The sequence below is a fragment of the Chiloscyllium plagiosum genome, chromosome 6, assembly GCF_004010195.1.
Source record: "Chiloscyllium plagiosum isolate BGI_BamShark_2017 chromosome 6, ASM401019v2, whole genome shotgun sequence".
In the NCBI taxonomy this organism is placed as follows: Eukaryota; Metazoa; Chordata; class Chondrichthyes; order Orectolobiformes; family Hemiscylliidae; genus Chiloscyllium; species Chiloscyllium plagiosum.
The window spans coordinates 85,250,062-85,272,279 of NC_057715.1; the positions used below are offsets into that span (position 1 = coordinate 85,250,062).

The window sequence follows — 22,218 nt, forward strand, 5'->3', positions numbered from 1 at the left end:
ACCCTCACCTTGACCTCTTTCCACCTATCACATTTCCGACGCCCCTCCCCCAAGTCCTTCCTCCCTACCTTTTATCTTAGCCTGCTGGACAAACCTTTCTCATTCCTGAAGAAGGGCTTATGCCCGAAGCGTCGATTCTCCTGTTCCCTGGATGCTGCCTGACCTGCTGCGCTTTTCCAGCAACACATTTTCAGCCAAGAGAGAGTTCCCCAAACCTCAGTGAGACAGCAGGATGCTGCCATCATACATTTAACCAGACCAAATATTCCACACCAACAGTCAATTTGTCCTCTGATAGCAAGGAACCATCCCCAATTATCTTTACCTAATGAACCTTAACAAACACAATAAACTATCAGAAAGTTGCTACAGGATGTTGACTGCTTATGTTAGGAACTGTAATTGCAAACTCTCCCCATCTGCAGTAACATCAATGGCCTGCAATACTAGGAATATCCACTACTCCTGATGGTGCTGTTGGGACAAAAGAGCTGTCTGTCATTTCATCAACTTTTCTGATCAGGGTAGAGGATCTGGTTCAAGCCAACTAAAGACTCAACAGTCAGTAAATGGCTGCATGGCAATCTAGTAACTTCCAGGCAGACCTGACGCTGGCTTTTGCCAGGGATATGGGGTCCTCACATAAAATGAAACCCATACTGGTTGAGAAGTGCAAGTGCTACTACTTGAGCCAGGGCTGAGACGAGGCTTATATTGACGTGGAAAAGGGAGTAAAGGAGAGCAGCAAGTCGGATTGAAATGGAGGGCACCAAAACTTAAGATCTTCAGTCTGAAAAAAAGCCAGTTAAGAAAATGAGTTGACAATAGTTATTTATTAACTAAAATATGAATATTTGGTGTAATCTACCAGGAAGATTGTTGGAGATAAAATGCTGGTACTGTTCAGAATGCAGCTGTATGGATCATCAGACCTGACTTTCATTCAACTAAGAAAGCATTTCTTGTTCTTGGTGTCCTTTATATCTTATTGTATTTTTCATAGATTGAAACTGAGGTCAATGCTGTTTATAGTTTGTAGTTTAACTCATTCTGTTCTTTTCTTCATTCTAGCATGATCAAATTGGAGAACTATTCAGAAAGATTGATTATTCTGCAAGTGGTCAGATTGATTGGGTAGGTATAATGCTGTGACTGCTCACTTAGTCACATACTCATTACTGTTTTGAAATGTTGAGCTGGGTCTTGTACTGTGAAGAAGTCAGGACTTCAGTCCCTCAGGGGAATGAAGGCCTCATTTGATTAAACTAGATTACAAGAACAGCCTAAAGCCCAAATAACTATTTTAAATGTCAAATGTAATAAGAATAACGGTTAACTTGAATATTCTATTTCTCATCTGATGTGATTTTGAATGAGGAATAAATATTGACTTGCAAGTTTCCCTTCAAGCCACACATCAGCCACACATCAGCCTGACTTGATTTAGGGGAGCTGGGGGGAGAAGGTTATAGTGTGTACTGACTGGTTGGAGTCCTACCTGACACAAAGAAAGATGGTTGAACTTGTAATAGGTCAGTCATCTGAACGTCACTACAGGAGTTGGTAAGGGTCATGTCCTAAACCCAACTATCTTCAGCTGCGTCATCAATGACCTTCCCTTCATCATAAGGTGTGAAGGGGGGATTTTTGCCGATTGCACAAATGTTCAGCACCATTCATCATAGCTCAGATACTGAAGCAATTCATGGCTAACTACAGCAAGACCTGGACAATACCCCAGGCTTGGACTCACAAGTGGCAAGTAACATTCATGTCATGTAAGTGTTAGGCAACGACCATCTCTGATGAGACAATCTACCCACCAATCCTTGACATTATGTTACTATTGCAGAATCCCCCATTATCAATATTCTAGGGGTTAGCATTGATCAGAAACTGAACTGGTTCAGCCATGTAAATGCTGTGGTTGCACAAGGAGGTCAGAGACTAGGAATATTGCAGTGAATAATTCATTGTCTGACTTCCCAAAATCTGGGGAGTCAAGAGTGTGATGGAATATTCCCCACTTGCCTAGATGGGTGCAACTCCAACAACACTCAAGAAGCTTGACACCATCTAGGACAAAGCAACCCATTGGATTGACACCAGAATCAGCTACTCCCTTCATCACTGATGCTCAGTAGCAGTAGCATCACCAAGATTCACTGCAGCATTTCAACTTCTAAGCACCTTCCAAACCCATGACCACTTCCATCTAGAAGGAAAAGGGCAGCAGGTACATTGGAGCACCACTCCCCGCAAGTTCCCCTCCACGTCACTCAGCATCCTGACTTGGAAATATATCACTGTTCCTGCACTGTCACAGGGTCAAAATCCTAGAATTTCCTTCTTAATGGCATTGTGTCTATCTACAGCACTGGATTGCAGCAGTTCTAGAAGGCATCATCAACTTCTTAAGGGAAACTTGGGACCGGCAATATACTCTAGACCAGCCAGCAATGCCCACATCCCATGTATGAATAAACCAAAATTCCTTTACTGTCTCTGGGTCAAAATCATGGAACTCCTGTACTGACAGCAACAGAGACTTATCTACACCACATGGACGACAGTGAATCAGAAAGGCAACTCAACACCACAACCTCGAGAGTTGTTAGGAAAGGACAGTTAATGCTGACCTAACCAGTGAAGCCCAAATCACGTGTAAGGATAATGTTTTTAAAATACTCCCGTGTTATAGAGTCATAGCGATGTACAGCATGGAAACAGACCCTGCGGTCCAACTCATCCACGCTGACCAGATATCCTTAATTAATCTAGTCCCATTTGCCAGCATTTGGCCAACATTCCTCTAAACCCTTCCTATTCATTTACCCATCCCACATGCCATTTAAATGTTGTAATTATCCCAGCCTCCACCACTTCTTCCAGCAGCTGAGTCCATACATGCACCACCCTCAACATGAAAAAGTTCCCCTTTAGGTCCCTTTTAAATCTTTTCCCTCACACCTTAAATCTACATCCTCTAGTTTTGGACTCCCCTACCTTGGAGAAAAGATTTCAATTAGTCACCCTATCCATGCCCCTCACAATTTTATAAACCTGCACAAAGTCACCCCTCAAACTCCAGGGAAAACAGCCCCAGTCTATTCAGCCTCACCCTATAGCCTAAACCCTCCAATCCTGGCAACATCCTTGTAAATGTTTTCTGAACCTTTTCAAGTTTCATAACATCTTTTCTATAGCAGGGAGACTAGAATTGAATGTAACATTCAAAAAGTGGCTTAATGAATGTCCTGTAGAGCCACAACATGACCTCCTAACACCTATACTCAATGCACTGACCAATAAAGGCAAGTGTACCTCGTGCCTTCTTCACTATCCTATCGACCTGTGACTCCACTTTCAAGGAACTATGAACCTGTACCCCATGGTCTCATTGTTCAGCAACACTCTACAGGACCTTGCCATTAAGTGTATAAGTCCTGCCCTGGATTTGTCTTTCCGAAATGTAGCACCTCACATTTATCTAAAGTAAACTCCATCTGCCACTCTAAGTGATTGCGAGGGCTTATGAGAGGTTGTTAAAAGTTTCCAGAACAAGTAATAGGACAGAGAGTACGGAAAGGGTCAGGAATCTAACTTCAGATAGATAAGGGGACAACTATGAGAAAGGGGGACAGTTAACACAGGATCGAGTGTGTTCTATTTAAATGTATGCAATAGACAAAATAATGTAAATAAGTTTGTAGTACAGATTGAAATTAGCAGGTACAATGTTGTGGGCTTCACAGAGATGTGAATACAAGGAGATCAGGGCTTGGAACTAAATATCCAAGGATACCTGTACAACTGAAAGGACAAGCAGACAAACAAATGGGACAGAGTTGCCTTGTTAGTAGGAAATGAAAGTTAATTGATAGCAAGAAGCCATGGAGAATCAGAAGGCATAGAATATTGTTTCTCTTTATTCAGATGTGGGTGTCACTGGCTGGACCAGCATTTATCGCCCATCCCTAATTGCCTAGAGGGCAATTAAGAATCAACCACATTGCAGTTATTTCAAAATGTGCCATGGAATCCTTCATGTCCATCCAAGAAGTAACTGGGACCTTGATTTAATAACTCATTTGAAAGATGGCACCTTGGACTGTGCAGTACTTCCCTGGTATACCACTGTGGTTGTGGTCAAATTCTGGAGTGTAAATTGAACCTACACCCTTCTGACACGTGTGTGTGCTACCAACTGAACCATGACTGACACAACAGCATTTATATACATTGGAGCAGCTAAATGGAGTGCAGCTGGTGTGATCTAAATGAGGTTTTGGTGCTATCATCATCAAAGCAGGTGGTTGTCAGAATTATCACTGAAGTTAGCTGTGAGAAAGCTAAATAAATGTGTACAGTTCAAGTCACACGACCAATCATTATCAAAGGTTAACAACTCTATTTCATGAGTTGACTCAACTTCTTTAAGAATGGGCACAATAACATTTCTGGAACTGTTCGGCCAGTTACCAGAATTGGGAAATTTTACCTGTGAGGAAACATTGTATAAGCTTGTGTAGTTGAAGGAAGCTGAGGGGCAACTTAATTGAGGTATGTAAAATTGAGAGGCCTAAATATAATATTGTAATGTGCTGTCTATATTTTGAGTGCAGAGCAAAAGGCTTTATTGAACATAACTTTTCTGGTGGTAATAAAGGGCATCTTATCTGAAGCCCTATACACCAAGTTCATGTGATCCAATATCATGGTGTCATAGCTCCTTTGCACATGCCCAGGTACTATATATGGGGAGATAGTGCACCAGCTCATTCATTAATCTCAGTGGAGAGAACCATGGGCAGGTTCGACGTGGGAGGCCAACCTGCCTTGCCAATTCATTCACCCAATAAAGACTAAAGTTTACTTCACTGTGTAACTGAAGTGGCCTCCTTCTGTCTTTGATGAGGTTATTGAATTTGGTCCGATCTGGGGAAGAAAGACATTGTGTCTAAGATTTGCTCCAAGAAACATCAGGAACATTGATAATTGCCTTTAATTTTAGTCATTCTTCATGAGCATACCTGCTGGTCGTGGATAATATGAAGAAGAAGTAAAAGCAGAGGTGGAATATTCAGCCCCTTGTGCCTGCTCTGCAATTCAATTAGATCAGAACTGGATCTGCTTGTATTTTGAATTCCACATTTCCTCAGTAACCTTTGATTCCCTTGCCTAAGAATAATTTATCTACTTTTGCCTTAAAACTTTTGAATGACTGCTTTCACTGCCTTCTGATGGAATGGGTTGCAAAATCTCATTTTCCCTCATTTCTACTCTTTGGTAAAGCACATCCCTCCACATTTGATACCTTGCATCCACTATTTAGTTTAAAAGTCCCCCTACTTCTCTAGATATGTGATCTGCAAGAACACAAGGATGTTGCCAGGGTTGGAGGATTTGAGCTATAGGGAGAGGCTGAACAGGCTGGGGCTGTTTTCCCTGGACCGTCGGAGGCTGAGGGGTGAGGGGTGACCTTATAGAGGTTTATAAAATCATGAGGGGCATGGATAGGGTAAATCAGTGGTTGGGGAGTCCAGGGAGTCCCTGGGGTTGGGGAGTCCAGAACTAGAGGGCATAGGTTTAGGGTGAGAGGGGGAAGATATAAAAGAGACCTAAGAGGCAACTTTTTCACACAGAGGGTGGTACGTGTATGGAATGAGCTGCCAGAGGAAGTGGTGGAGGCTGGTACAATTGCAACATTTAAAAGGCATTTGGATGGGTGTATGAGTAGGAAGGGTTTGGAGGGATATGGGTCGGGTGCTGGCAGGTGGGATTAGATTGGGTTAGGATATCTGGTCGGCATGGACGAGTTGGACAAAAGGATCTGTTTCCATGCTGTACATCTCTATGACAATGACTCCATGACTGTCTGCAGCATATTTCTGCTAAAGACAATCCCAATAGGACAGCCTCTCCTTTCTGCAGCGCTGTGAGCAATGAGCCTGCTTCTCCCATACCTGTTTTCAAGCATGTGTGCACACAATGCAGATCTTTTTTATTGAGTCTACCTATGTCAGCTGTATCTCCATGGACCAAGACCACCAGCTTCTCTCCCTCCCACTGCAAGTTCCTTTCCCTTCACACAGGAAAAAGACAATGTTGTTGAGGAGAATACGGAGATACAATCTATTAGATTAGACACGATTGAGGTTCATAAGGAGGAGGTGTTAGCAATTCTGGAACGTGTGAAAATAGATAAATCCCCTGGGCTGGATGGGATTTATTCTAGGATTCTCTGGGAAGCTAGGGAGGAGATTGCAGAGCCTTTGGTTTTGACCTGTATGTTGGCATTGTCTACAGGAATAATGCCAGAAGACTGGAGGAGAGCTAATGTTGTCCCCTTGGTAGAGACAATCTTAGTAATTATAGACTAATGAGCCTTACTTCAGTTGTGGGTAAATTGTTGGAAAGGATTAGAAGAAATAAGATTTATAATCATCTAGAAAGGAATAATTTGATTAGGGATAGTCAACACGGTTTTGTGAAGGGTAGGTCATGCCCTCACAGAAGGATGGGTTAGTAAATTTGCAGATGACACTAAAGTCGTGGACAGTGCGAAAGGATGTTGCAGCTGACAGAGGGACATAGATAAGCTGCAGAACTGGGCTGAGAGGTGGCAAATGGAGTTTAATGCAGACATGCATGAGGTGATTCACTTTGGAAGGAGTAACAGGAATACAGAGTACTGAGCTAATGGTAAGAATCTTGGTCATATGAATGAGCAGAGAAATCTCGATGTCCATGTGCATAGATCCCTGAAAGTTGCCACTCAGGTTGATTGGGTTGTTAAGAAAGCATACAGTGTGTTCGCCTTTATTGGTAGAGGAATTGAGTTTCACAGCCATAAGGACATGTTGCAGCTGTATAAAACTCTGGTTATGGCCACACTTGGACTATTGCGTATGGTTCTGGTCACCGCATTATAGGAAGGACGTGGAAATGTTGCAGAGGAGATTTACTAGGGTGTTGTCTTGTGTGGAGGGAAGATATTTTGAGGAAAGGCTGAGGGACTTGAGGCTGTTTTCATTGGAGAGAAGAAGGTTAAGAGGTGACTTAATAGAAACATACAAGGTGATCAGAGGGTTAGATAGAGTGGACAGTGAGTCTTTTTCCTCAGATGGTGATGGCTAGCATGAGGGGACATAGCTTTAAATTGAGAGATGATAGATATAGGACAGATGGCAGAGGTAAGTTCTTTACACAGTAGGGCATGGATTGGCATGCATGCAACAGTAAAGGTAAAAACAAGGACTGCAGATTCTGGACACCAGAGTCTAGATTAGAGTGGTGCTGGAAAAGCACAGCAGGTCAGGCAGCATCCGAGGAGCAGAAAAATCGATGTTTCGGGCAAAAGCCCTTCATCAGGAATAGAGGTCATGCAACAGTAGTAGACTCACCAACTGCAAGAACACTTACATGGTCATTGGATAAATATATGGATGGTATTGGTATAGTGTAGGTTAGATGGGCTTCTGATCAGTTCCACAGGTCAGTGCAACATCAAGGGCTGAAGGGCCTTTTCAGTGCTGCATTGTTCTCTGTTCTATGAATAGATTCCCTAGGCCTGGCACCTGGCAGGTAATGCAGTCTTGTGGACTCTTGGTCTTTGCTGCAAACAATAATGTGAATCCTCTATTATTAGATTTCAATGGCTTCTGTATCACTGTGTCATGGCTGCCCCTGCTGCCTCAGCTCTCATTCAAACAGGTGAGAGTATCTTGGACAGAGGTTGACACTCCTGCACTTCTGACCTCTGGTCTGCCCCACTTGTAGTCATTCCTTCTGTGCCTGGCCACTGACCAATCGGAAGACCCTATCCTAACTGATGTGACTGCCTCCTGGTAGAAATAATCAAGGTAACTTTTCCCCTCCTGGTGCATGTACTGTCTGTAGTTCACTGCAGTCCAGGAGCTCCCACATGCTGCAGTCTTGTCACATCACCTGCTCTGTCATCAATAATGAATTTGGATTAATTATTTAATTAATGCATCAGTATGAACAGATTAATATTCTCTTCCTAATGGCAATGTTTTAGTGAGGCAGAGGGCACAGTGGTTAGCACTGCTGCCTCACAATACCAGCGACCCAGGTTCGATTTCATCCTTGGGCGGCTGTCTGTGTGGAGTTTGCACGTTTTCTGCATGGGTTTCCTGTGGGTGCTCCAGTTTCTTCCCACAGCCCAAAGATGTGCTTGTTAGGTGGATTGCAATGCTAATTACCCATAGTGTCCAGGGATGTGCAGGCTTGGCAGATCAACCATGGGAAAAGCAGAGTTAGAGGTATAGGATAGTTGGGGATGGGTCTGATTGGGATATTCTTCAGAGGGTTTTTGTGGACTCAATGGGCTGAATGGCCTGCTTTCACATTGTAGGGATTCTATGATTCCTACCATTGTCTTGAATCCATTGGTTGGGGAACTTGGCCATCCAATATTAACAGTAATCATTATGCTGTAAGAGAGATCCTGCTATCATCCAGCTCTATAACCCTGGTGTTGCAATGGGGCTACTCTGCAGTACCAGAAGAGGTTCATAAAGCAAGGTAAGGAAAGGGAAAGTTGGAGAAAGAAGGGACTGCCCCAAACCCCTCTCTGTCCTTGAATCATTCACGAACGTCATGAACTTCAGCTAAGGCTTAACTTCACATTCCTTATGATGGCTAGCGAAGGTATCAAAAAATGGCAGGATATTTTGCTGAGAACATCCTGGCATCATTTGCAATAAATGGATGGAGAAAGACCATCAGTGACTATCTTGGTAAAGGTGAGGATAGGTCAGGCAATGAGGTACAATTATGTCATCGATCCTGAATGTACTTTTGTTCTCTGTTGCTACCTTCTCCACAACTTAGATGGAATTATGAGGGGGATTGTGCCATGTATTGTATCCCACTTTCTAGAAAATGCTTTAAGAAAATACTATTGGGCTATGGGGAAAGCCAGGTGATCTCCATTGATGAATTGTTGATTCAGAGAACTGGAAGAAAAATGACAAAATTAACGATGGAGTTGATGGATTTTTAAAGCTCCAATTTTGTCATTGTTCAGACAAACTGCGGCACTGATGATATTTATTCACTTTTTTCAGTAGCTGATCAAATCTTGTGACGTGGTAGTATAAACATATGAGCAAGGAACAAGAGAAGGCCGTCTGCTCCACCATTCAATACAATAATGGCTGATCTAATTTTAACCTCGAATCTATATTCTTCTATATGCTTGGTAATCTTTCATCCCCTTGGTAATGAAGCTATCTACCTCTACTTTAAGAATGTTTAAAGATTTTGTATCCATTGCCTTTTGAGAAAGAGAATTCCAACACTGAATGAAAAAAATGTTTCTTTTGCTCCATTTTAAATGGGCACCCCCTTATTTTTAGATAAATGTGCTTTATTTCTTTCATTCTGACAAAATGGACAATTTCACACTTTGTCACATTGTACTCCATTTGTCAGATCTTAGCCCAATTACTTATCTATATCTCTTTGATGGTTCCTTATGTCCTCTTCACAACTGACTTTCCTCCCTATCTGCAGCATGGTGGCTCAGTGGTTAGCACTGCTGCAGTTTCCTCCCACGGTCCAAAACTGTGCACATTAGGTGGATTGGCCATGGTAAGTTGCCCTGTAATGTACAGGGATGTGTAGGTTAGGTGGAGTAGCCATGGGAATTAGAATTGGGGTGGTGAATCTGGGTGGAATGCTTTTCAGAGAGTTGGTGTGGACTCAATAGGCCGAATGGCCTGCTTCCACAGTGTAGGGATTCAGTTCTGTTCTATGATACTAAATTTAGGTACTACACCTGCAATCTCTTCATCCAAATCATTGATCTACATTGTAAAGAGTTGAGGCCTGACCTCTGTGGCACACTCGTTGAATTCTGCCAGCCTGAAAACCATGTTGGCTCTGCTTGATTATCTTGAACTTATCCAAATGCCCTATTAAAATGTCTTTAATAGTGGCTTCCAGCATATTTCTGATGACAGATGTTAAGTTAATTTACCTCTAGTTTCCAGATTTCTGCCTCCCTCACCTTCCTCACCCCTTTTTGCGTAAAGCAATTGCATTAGCTATTTTCCAATCAAAGGAACGTTCCCTGAATCCAATGGTTTTTTTTGGAAAATCAAAACCAAAGCATCAGTTATTTCATTTAGTGACTTCGTTTAAGACCCTAGTAGCACCCCTCAATCTATTCATAATGTTGACCAGGCAGGTTAATTACAGTGCTTCCAATACTCTTGATGGAAGGTGGTACGGGCAGAAAAGACTCCTGGTCAACTATCCTGTAGAAAGCAATGTCAAACCTCTGTAATACTTTGTCTATAAATGTGACCAATCATATCAAATCTTTGTTCAACCCTTGGAATTGAGGATATGGGGTGAAGAATATCATTAAATAGTCTGTGGCCTTCAATAGTTCCTTTCTCCTGTTAAAATAATTATATCTTTGACAGGATGAATTCTGTACTTACATGCAACTGAAGTATAAGAAGATTGAAGAATCCAACTCACAATCAAAACATACCTCATTCGCCCTTCCTGCAATGATCAGAGAGTTTTCTCATGCAGAGCAGATCCTACGTATTTGCTACACTCCTGATGATACTTTCATCATGATGCGAGAGGATGGAATCATTTCCTTCTGGTCAGCTGAGCTAAAGCTGAAACGAACCAGGAGACTCTTTGTACGTATGTAGTTAATAATAATCCAGAACAAGTAGCTTTTCCCAATCATGAAACTCACGTCAATAGATTTCTAATAAAATCATTTGATCAATGTGTCATCAGTAGAATTGTAAATGTATTCATGTGATTGCTCGGACGTACAGCATTGAGCTCCAGTTTTGGTTCTGTTATATCCTATATTGCCTCAAGTGTGTCATGGAGGCGATGCACTGTTTTTGTTGTACCAAGCAACTTATACCTGAAATTTACACTTTGGGCATTTTTCAAATTTCATTGTGTGTTTTTCAGCGCATTTTCTAGCACATCTCAACTGTATAGAACAAAATGTGATGATAGGATTATTTTGTTGCTCAGAATTAATCCCAGTTTGATTCCCACTCCCTTGGGAGCCATAAAAACTAATTAGAATTTTTAAAGGTTTGAAAGATTTTATTTCAAGGAGTGCCTTAAGCACCATGCAGTACTATGTCACATGAACATGTGCAGGGCACCTTAGGATTTCAAAGGAATGGAGACCTAGCTTCACGGTCATCCTCATAGTCTCTGTAACAATGTCGATTGTATCAACGTAACTTGTAATTCATTGCAGTAAACTACATTTTGTTCAATACAAAATCCTCTTCTGATTAGACCAGGAAGTGGCTGTCCTCTACCACCCTAGACCAAACAGGTCCTGTAGGCTCCTATATTTAGAGTTTTGTGGCAGTACACCTACCAGATGGTGAGATGTCAATACAATATAGTGAACAGTGGTGTTTAGCTGCCTCACACAACATGCAGTGGTGGAGATCTGAAGATTTTTCAGCATCTTCAAACTCACCTTTACATCAATCGTTATGCAGGCAGTGAATGCCAAGGAAGAGATTAACATTTAACAATCCTGGAGATGAAATTAAGTCTGAATTAAAGTGACAAAGAGACATATTAGAAACCTGAGCAGTCCTGATGTAATGAAAGGAGAGAGCTCGTCAACTTTATTAATGTCACAGGATACTTTATTAAAACTGTCTTTAAGGTGGGCGAAGCATGCACTTAAAAAGAAAGAAAGTGAGCCTTATTAGACAGTGGCACAGTCATGGACAGTGAGAACAATCCAGAATAAATGTTTAAAATGCAGATATCATGTTTTATTGGTGCAGGCAGCAGGATTCATTCAGAAAATGAAATGGGGATCATTTATTAATGGCACAATCGTGGGATTCATCTTGTGAAGCAGTGAAAAAGACAGGAATCCTCTGTTTTTATGATGACAAGACAGGGATTCTGTATTTTGGCTGCTAAATCATTGTATCTCCCTAAATTCAAGAAGAGTCCACATCCTTTAATGGAACAAATTGAGGAGCTACTTTCACAGATGGCCAAAATGGACATCACTTCTGAAATTTGCTGTGTTGTGCTCAGACATGGCTACTGTGCCTAAACCTAATGGATCCATTCAAATTTACGTAGACTTTACAGTTCAACAAGGTGATGGTGAGAGAAATTCAACAGTTGATGAGAATTTAGCTAAATTAACCAAAAGCAAAGTTTTCAGGAAACTCTAGGTAAACAGTGGATTCTGGCAGATGCCTTTGAACAAGCAATTCAGATTATTTACCCAAATTTGTGACTCCATTTGAACGATTTGGGATCATTACAACCACACAGAGATTTTTCAACAGACAAGGTCCAATATGTTAAAAGGTTCTTTTCTGAGTCATACGTCACATGAATGACATATTGATTCATGGGAAAACAGCTGAACAATATGATAGAGAGTGAATGTAGTCCTAAAGCACACCTTTCTGAATATGTAGGAATTCTTCATAGAATCTATTTGCTTTTTGGGAGACCTTGTCAGTAATGATATTATAATAACAGACGTGCAGAACACTAAAGCCTTGAAGAAGTTTTCTACTTCAAAGTCAGTTCATGACTCTTCAGATTTGTTAAGGATAGTAAACCAGTTGATGAAATGCTAGAATAGTGTTGGAACCTGTATCAAAATTTTTAAATTCAACAATCCACAAATGAAGAACTTTTTGGCTATTTATATGTAATACTCCAAGGATGTGATAGTGTCAATGGAGCAACACCATATCGTACGTCACCACTTTAGACAGTGAGAAAATATTACAAAATTGGAAATGAATCTCAACTGCTGTGGTTTGGACTTAAACTAAGGTGACAGACAATCCTGAATGATCATAGGTCACTGTTATTGCGTTATTTGTTTGTGAGATATAACATTTGTTTATTAAAGTGAACACTCACCCATTACAAGCTGGCATGATAACTCCACTAATTTTATTTTTCAGGAGAGGCCCACTGGCCGAAAACCTAAATGGATAACTGACTTCACCATCATGTCGCAATATAACAAGTTCATCCTGAGTACTGGGTATGGGGTTTTTCTGTCAGTGTTTTGGTGTATGCTGCATTTTATTGATAAACTGGATAGCTTGGAGATACTGCAAAATAATATTTTGTGTTTCTTTAACCTTTTCAACATAGTGATCGGGAAATTCAGATTTATGAGCTGTCTACCTTGGAGCCATATTGTCAGATTACTGGTTTGGAAACAGGACCATTACAGCTTGACTACTGGTAGGAAATATCAGCTGGTTAAATAGTACTTAGTGCATAATCAATTGGAATTTTCAGAAGATATCAAAATCATGTACAGCTTATACTGTAACATTGAAATAAATGCATTTAATGTCATTAGTACTGAACCAACCTCCTTCCCAATAAATCACTCCATTATTTCCTACATTATTACCAATATTATGCTTCAGTACCATTAGAGAACTTATAACATTAAAATGAGAATATTCCATGACATTTTCATTTAAAAATAATGGAATGCTGTAGATGTCCTTAGGATTACTGGCAGTGTTATTGAACCGGAACATGATATAAAGGTTTCTTTTGTTACAACATGGTCAAATTATCTATGAAGGGTGATGACAATCTATCAAGTAAAAGCATAAATTTAACTTCCTGTATTCTCCAGCTCCACAGGTGAAGATGACTGTATGATTCTATATGGAGATGATCAGGTGAGATCATTCTGAGAGAATGATACTGCATTCATAATATAATTGTACACTGCAGGTAATCCTTAATGCACCATCAGTCCTTCAGTGCAAGTAAAGCCTTGCTAATACCTTTGTTGACACAGATTATTGTCATAAGTTAGTACTGTATCCTTGCAATGCTGATTGTGGCAGTGCTATGTGTCACAAACTTGCCTCTGGTTTATTTAAGTTATAAAATGCAAATATGTTTCCTAATTTGTTCATAGTGTGATTTTTAACAACACCAGGTTATAGTTCAATAGGTTAATTTGGAAGTATTAGCTTTCAGAGCACTGCTTCTTCATAGGTAGCTGTGGAGCAGGATCATAAGATACAGAATTGTCGAGATAACGTAAGGTTTTATTTTTTAAAAAATGGTGACATCTCAGTTCAGACAATGCATTAAAAGTGTGAGGTTAGAGTCTGTCTGTATTCCAATCTTGAGCTAGACTGGTTCTGTTTCCACAGTAGGAATTTATAAAATATTACATGGATGGACTGCCTACAATGACTGCTTTTTTGAACAAAGTAGAATGAATCTGCAAATATAATTTTGCAAATGCAAGTTCACCCCATAGTCTTATGCGTGTGTGTATGCATGTGAGAGAGAGAGAGAGAGAAAGCGAGAGAGAGAGAGAGAGAGAGAGAGTGTGTGTGTGTGTGTACGCACACACGCGCACCATTCCTTATCGACAAGCCCTATGCATACACGAGATCTGTTCAGATGAGGAGGAACATGACAGACACCTGAAGGTACAGAAGAGCGCCTTCATAAGAACAGGGAACGATGCTCAACTCATCGATCGTCAGTTCAGACATACCACAGCGAGAAACCGTAATGACCTCCTCAGGAGACCGGCACGGATGCAACTGATAAGGTACCCATCATTGTCCAGTACTTCCTGGAAACGGAGAAACTATGCCATCTTCTTCGCAGCCTGCAGTATATTATCGATGAAGATGAGCACCTCGCCAAGCCCTTCCCTACGCCTCCACTTCTCAAGTTTAAACAACCACCAAACCTTAAACAGACAATTGTTCACGGCAAACTGCCCAGCCTTCAGGACGACATCAACCACAACATTGGACAACCCTCTCATGGCAACCATTGCAAGTCGTGTCAGAGTGTTAACATGGATGCCACCGTTACACGTGGGGACACCACCCACTATGTAGTGGCAGGTACTCATGTGACCTGGCCAATGTGGCAGGCAAGGATGTCCTGAGGCATGGTACATTATCGAGACCAAGCAGATGCTACAACAACAGATGAATGGACACCGCGCAACAATCGCCAGTCGGGTAACATTTCAGCGGTCAGGCACATTCAGCCTCGGATCTTCAAGTGACCATCCTCCAAGGCGGACTTCGGGATATGCAACAATGCAGAATGGCCAAGCAGAGGCTGATAGCCAAATTCAGTACCCATGAGGATGACCTCAACCGGGACCTTGGGTTCATGTCACACTACAGGTGACCCCACTGAACAATGCAGAGACACATACACAAGCACACGCACACCTAAAATCTTACATATGCACACACTCGCACATACACATGCTGTCTGTCAGACACACACACATACAACCTCCACACTCTCACCCAGGCATGCACCCTCTCACAGGCTTATACTCTATCACACTCATGCACATTCTGTACCAAGCATGCACACACTCTCGCATGCACTCACCCTCATTTGCTCTCTCTCTCTCTCTCTCTCTCTCTCCCTCACATGCATGCACACACGCATAAATTAGATTAGATTAGATTAGATTACTTACAGTGTGGAAACAGGCCCTTCGGCCCAACTCTGGCGCTGTGAGGCAGCAGTGCTAACCACTGTGCCACCGTGCCACCCACAAATCTCGGGTGAATTTGCATTTCCAGAATTATATTTGCAGATACATTCTATTTTGCTCAAAAAGTGCACAATCTGCAGGCAGTCAATCCATGTGACATTTTATAAATTTCTACTTTGGAAATAGAACCAGTCTGACTCAAGACTGGGATACAGACAGACTCACACCTTTAATAAATGGTCTGAGCTGAGATGTCACTTTCTTAATATAATCTTAAATTAGCTCGAGAATGTGACTGGAAAGAAGTTCTGGGATTTACATATTAATGAACTGAAACCTGTAATCTATTCTAAAAGTGAAAGACTTAACAGCAATCTAAGTTTGTTCAACATATCGTTTCAGTTTAGATTCCCTACAGTACAGAAGCAGGCCCTTTGGCCCAACAGTCCACAATAACCCTCTGAAGAGTAACCCACCCAGACCCATTCCCCATATTTACCCCTGACTAATGCACCTAAAACAGTGGGCAATTTAGCATGGCCAATTCACCCGACCTGCACATCTTTGAATTGTGGGGGGAAACCGGAGCAGCCAGAGGAAACACATGCAGACACAGGGAGAATGTGAAAACTCCACACAGACAGTCGCCCGAAGCGGGAATCAAACCCGGGTCCCTGATGCTGTGAGGCAGCAGTACTAACCACTGAGCCACCATGTCGCCCACTTGCATGACACTGTAATCTTTTGCAATAAATTCTGTGTCTTATCCTGATCCAAGGCTGCCTGATGAAGGAGCAGCACTCCAAAAGCTAGTGCTCCCAAATAAACATGTTGGATTATAACCTCGTGTTGTGTGATTTTTAACTTTGTCCACAGCAGTCCGACAGCGGCACCTCCTCATCATATTTTGATCATGAATAACATAAGGGATGGAGATTAACATCTATATTCACACTTCTAAATAGAATTCTTTCAAATTAAAGGAATGATATTTATTGACTTGTGGTGTAATAATAATATGGGCATTTGTACGAATAAGTTGGTTAAGCAACTATTTGGCAACACCATGCTAGCTGATAGTGACGCCTGTCCATGGTGTTCAAAAATCAAAGAACCCTTGCATGTCGGCATGGTCTCAGAGTATTAGTTGAACTCGGAACACATTTGTGCATTCACTTAAATCTATGCAATGTGGTACCATCCTGAGGCAGCAAGGATGTTGATTTGACAATTGGTTATATTTGTTTCACTGCGTATGTTATGGTGTGATGATGTATATAGTATCTGTTTCTGTGTGGCATGGTTGCGACTTCCTTTTGTTTAAGATACAAAGTAACATGGATGGAATTATGACATATTGTGCCAGTTGGTGCTACTACCTCTGCCACGATTTTAAACTGAAGCCGCCCAGACATTTTCTGACATAACTCCAACAAAGTGCAAAGTGAAGTCAGCACAGTCTGGTTGCATTTATCAAATTTATGAGCAACAGTGGCAGAAAGCTAAAGAAATAGAGTTTAGTTCGGAATGAGCATGTTCTACAAATGCTAGTGAATTAGAAGCAAAATGGATGAGATTCCAGCCTCTATCTGTGAACCTATTGTGTTGGTTATGGAATTTCTATGTTACAGCCATCAATGTCCACAAGCTTTAGAAAGGGGCTGCATTCCTAGAAGATAATGCATCAGATGTACAACTTATTCCCAACTTCTCTATAAAACCTTGTAACTGCTATCTTTGTGACCCGTAGAGTTTGTATCAAAATGCCCAGTATAATTCCATCATGCTGAATTACCTTGATTTTTTTTGTTTTTGAGGCATTTCATCAATATTTTAATGTAGCCAGATTAGTAATTTAGGATGTCAGAGGGCTGTGTTGATCTTGAATTCATTCCTTGTAGAATTAATATCCTGTGAGGAGGATAGAGGAGCATGAGATAACAGAAAGCTTTGTTGCAGTTGAACTGGCAAATAAAGATCATGTTAAGCAATAGTCACAATGCAGTAGCTTTAAAAATTTATTATCTTTTCTGCAGTCATCATCCTCTCATTCATTGAATAAATTAATGAATAAATTGTTCATGCCCTGGAGCTTAATATTGTAATACAATTGAAAAAGTTTCCTATATATCTGTGCAAAATCATACACTTTTGGAAAAATTGCACATACCTAGCTTCTATACCATAAAAATAATTTTGTTGACTATTGAGATCATCAACTAAAAATTCCTCAGGATATCCTTTGATTGACTGCCTTAAGCTTCAGCATAAAATTAGTAGAAAACTCAGTTAAATCGGAATTTCAGTATTACTCTGCCAAACCTAAGATGCTGAATTACTAATGATTTTTGTTAAACCGATCTTCTTTCTTCTGGAAGACACTTCCAGGTCACTCGCTCCCCTCTTTATATATCAAGGGCATTGCAGAGCATTTGATGAAAACAACATTGAAGTTGATTTGCCTTTTTACTATGTTCATATACAAGGCCTTACCAGTAGCAGGCACTGGGTAGTAATAAGAGGTAGTAGTACTAACTGGCACAATATGTCATGATTCTATCCATGTCACTTTGTATCTTAAACAAAACGAAGTCGCAACCATGCCAGACCCAAACAGATGTTATATACATCATCACATCCGCAGTGAAACAAATATGTCATGATTCCAGTCGTGTAGGAGCATTATTTTGACTACCAAGTGTGACACAGTTGTGAACATTAATTTTAAATGCACTCATATTGTTTCTGCACATTGCAACTAAAACTATAGTTCCCGTTGTTGAAAACTTTTAATCTTAACATTTCTGTTGTTGTAAATTTAAAAATTCTTCTCATTGCAGGGCTGTGTAAATATTTTGCTCCTAACATCAGTAGGAGAGACATTGAGGTTCGTGTAATATGCTAAGTTCCTGTATTAAAATGGAAATTTTCTGATCGCTTCTCTGAAATGGCAGTGATGCCAAAATAAAGTGCTTTTTGTATTGTGCACATTATTTGAATTTAAGTCGCTGGACTTAAAAATCATGAAACCGTTGAGAATAAATTAAGTTGTAACAAATTTATCACAGATGTAATTCCTTTGTTACAGTTCTGTCACATGGTCAGGAAGATTTCACAAATGAAATTTATTAGTTGATGAATACACCCACCACTTTTGAGGCATTGATAGAGGTGTAACACTTAACTGTGCAACATGAGAGAAAAAAAATCAACAGTTATTCTTTATTCTGCTGGCTATCCAGTGACCATTGCTAGTAAGGCCATGTGTATGAACATAGTAAAAGGGCAAATCAACTTTAATGTTCTCTTCATCAAATGCTCTGCAATGCCCTTGATGTATAAAGAGAGGAACCTGGACGTGTTTTCCTAGAAAAAAGATCGATTTAATAAAAATCATTAGTAATTTGGTGATCAACAGAATTTTCTGGGATTAGGGAATTTATTCACACCAGTCAGGTATTGGTTTGATATATTTTATGAAGCTGTGAGAATGAGAACATGGGCCACCACTGGTTCTAGGGCATTGCACCACGTTGACTTATAAATTGGGAGTAAGCCATTCATTCCTTTGAGCCTCATCTTAGCTAATGCTTTATCTCAGTACCATATTCCAGCTTTCTTCCCATCCTCCTTGAAGCCTTTAATATGTAAAAATATATCAACCTCTTTCTTGACCATGTTCAGTGATTTAACCGCCACTGCTTTCTGTGGTAGAGAATTCCATGGATTCATCACCTTTTGAGTGAAGACATTTTTCTTATCTCAGTCCTAAATGGCCTATCATTTATCATGAGACTGCATCTCCTGGTTTTAGACTCCCAGCAACGGAAAACATCCTCCCTGCATCAAGTCTGCCCAGTCCTATTAGAATTTTACACATTTCAATCAGATTCCCTGTCACCCTTCTAAACATTTGTGAATACATGCCCAGTCAATCCAGTTTCTCCTCATAGGACATCTTCACGTCCCTGGTATCAACCTAATGAACCTCCACTGCACCATCGTTTGGCAAATATATCCTTTCTTAGGAAGGGAGGGAGACCAACACTCCATGCAGTACTCCACATGAAGTCTCACCAAGGCCGTGAATTAGCTGCAGTAAGCCATCTTCACTTCTGAACTCAAACCCTTCTGCAATGAATGCCAATACACCATTCGCCTTCCTAATTGCTTGCTGCATCTGCCTTTATACTTTCATTGATTATGTACATCCTTGGTACATCCATGCTTATCAATATATTGCCATTTTAAATAGTACTCTGGCTTTCAGTTTTTCAAACCAAAGTGCATAATATCACATTTAGCCCCATTGTATTACAGTGGCAATGTGATGGCCCACTCATTCAATTTGTCCAAGTCTCCTTGCACCCTCCTCACAACTCTCAATCCTGCCCAGTTTTGTCATCAGCAAACTTGGAAATGTTGCATTTACACATTTGGTTCCCTCATCCAGGTCATTTTATGCTTGTGTTGTGAATAGCTGGGGCCTGAACAGTGATCCTTGTGCTACCCCAATAGTTACTGCCTGCCACTTTGAAAAAGACCCATCTATTCCCACTCTGGTTTCAATATGTCAACAAATTCTCAATCCAAGCCAAACATTACCTCCGTCACATGTGCTTTAACTTTACCCACTCACTCTAGTTAAGTGGTTTGTTATCATGTCATTTATACTAGATGTTAGCATTTTCTCCTTTATTGATGTTAGGCTGGCTGGTCTGTATATTTTTTTCTCCATCCCTGAATAGTGCAGTTACTTTTGTGACCTTCCAATCTGTAGGAACTGCTGCAGAGTCTTTGAATTTTGGAAGCTGACCACATCTGTGACTGTCATGCCAAGATTTAGTTGGAGCTGAGCAGAAATCTATTGGTTTTACAAAGGGAACGACAGTGTTGTTCATCAGTTCTTGAAGAACCGAGATGTGTTTTCCTAAATATTTCAAAATAGCTGGGTTCTGTAACAGAACAAGACAGTCAGCATCAAGATATTACATTCACTACCTGTTGGTGGTTGGTTTAACATTGATGAGAATGTTATAATGTTGATCACGTTAATCCTTGGCTTTTTATTTGTCTGAAAAGATTGAGACAATTATATTTTGTTTTATAATACCAATGTAAGGTGCTGTTCCAACTATGTACTGACAGTTGTTTTTCACAACTTTCCAGTTACTTGCCATGTGTTCATGCTTTTACCGTATGTCTTGACTTTATTCTGCAACCAAAGTTTTCAGGAACTATATCGAACAATCTGCACTTCCTGTCAGTGCCTCAAGAATGCAGTGTTAGAGTTCTAGCACAACATGGGATGGAACAAAGAACATTTTATTCATTGACTCCATGATTTCCATTAACCATGTAATATTCACCTCATGTTGGAAGGAAAATTCTGGCTAAATGTTCCATAATCATAAATGTCAAAACAACCTCTAATATTCACTCATTCAACTGTTTAGTTATATCCAACTGGTCTCCCCTTCCTCCTTCCAGTCATGAAGCACTGCCATATTTAATAGTCCTCCAACCCATGCTTGATATTCATTCCTATTCCCAAACAGACATTTATTATTTTCTTGCTCCCTTTCTAATTCCTTACTATACTTAGTTATTGAGTATTTTGTATGTATCTATGAAGACCCCCAGGAGTCCACTAAACTGGAATTTTGGGAGTCTTCTCTATCTGTGAACTCAATACTCACCAAAAACAATAAATGGAAGTGTTAAAACAATACCTTTAAAGAGAGCTGCTTTAATTTAAATTATAAATAGGATTTAGGGATGCAAGGATAAGTCCAGCTAGAGCTAATGACTGCTGTGCAGGACATGATTGCTTCTGAGCTGATGCTGCCTTGTAAATAACATGTTAATGACAATTGGCCAAGAATAAATGTTAAAGATATGATAAATATTCATGGGCAGTCCTTTTTATCCTTTCAAGGTTATTGGGGTTAGCATTTAAGAACTTCATAAAGCTGAACAGACCGCACTTAGTCTTTTGAAAAAGGTTATTTAATTTACTTGTACGTTTAACGGCAAACAACGTTACAGAGCTGATCTGAAATTAGTGGGAAGTGGTCAGTTAGAGCAGATTTATTTACAGACAATTCATTTAAAACTATTTCCTAAAAGCAGTGGAGTTTGAGATTGAAAAATGCTAATTTTGTAAAAAAAAATTCAAAACTACTATTCAATATTTACCCTCTGGAAATTTCACATATTTAAGACCACAAGACGCAGAAGTAAAGCTGAACAATACTAGAAAAAAGTATTTTCTGTCAATTATAACAGAAGAACAAAACTGAACAACCATTATGTGGTTGTAAACTTGAGCAGTTAATTTGCAAGGAAAATGAAGAGAAACCAAAAGATTTGGCAGATTTGAGATAACTGGAATTATGTTAAAGGTAGTTAGCTGTAAAGCTGATGGCCATCTCTGTGCCTAGACCTGAATATTCTTTTTCTGCCCTCTTTGTCTATTGTTACCTGATATTCAAGCACTGGGTCATATTGTTAAGCTTGATGTGCAGAAATTATGTTAGTTGGCAGCAATTTCAAGTCTGTAGCAACTGAAAAAGGTGATGGAAAAGACTTGAGAGCACAACAGGAACAAGAATACTCATGAGGTCTGTTTCTTCTAATTTCTTTCAGTGATAGTATTTTTGGCAGTA

At 40.3% G+C, this 22,218-nt stretch overlaps 1 protein-coding gene across 1 annotated transcript in view; it reads left to right on the forward strand.

Moving 5' to 3' along the window:
* Positions 1-22,218, forward strand: part of wdr95 (WD40 repeat domain 95) — a 121,527-nt gene that overhangs the window by 45,265 nt on the left and 54,044 nt on the right. The window contains exons 5-10 of the mRNA XM_043692043.1: positions 1,072-1,134; positions 10,461-10,691; positions 12,990-13,072; positions 13,186-13,278; positions 13,688-13,733; positions 18,391-18,437. Coding sequence (XP_043547978.1) covers positions 1,072-1,134; positions 10,461-10,691; positions 12,990-13,072; positions 13,186-13,278; positions 13,688-13,733; positions 18,391-18,437 — 563 coding nt within the window. The remainder of the gene's footprint in view (positions 1-1,071; positions 1,135-10,460; positions 10,692-12,989; positions 13,073-13,185; positions 13,279-13,687; positions 13,734-18,390; positions 18,438-22,218) is intronic.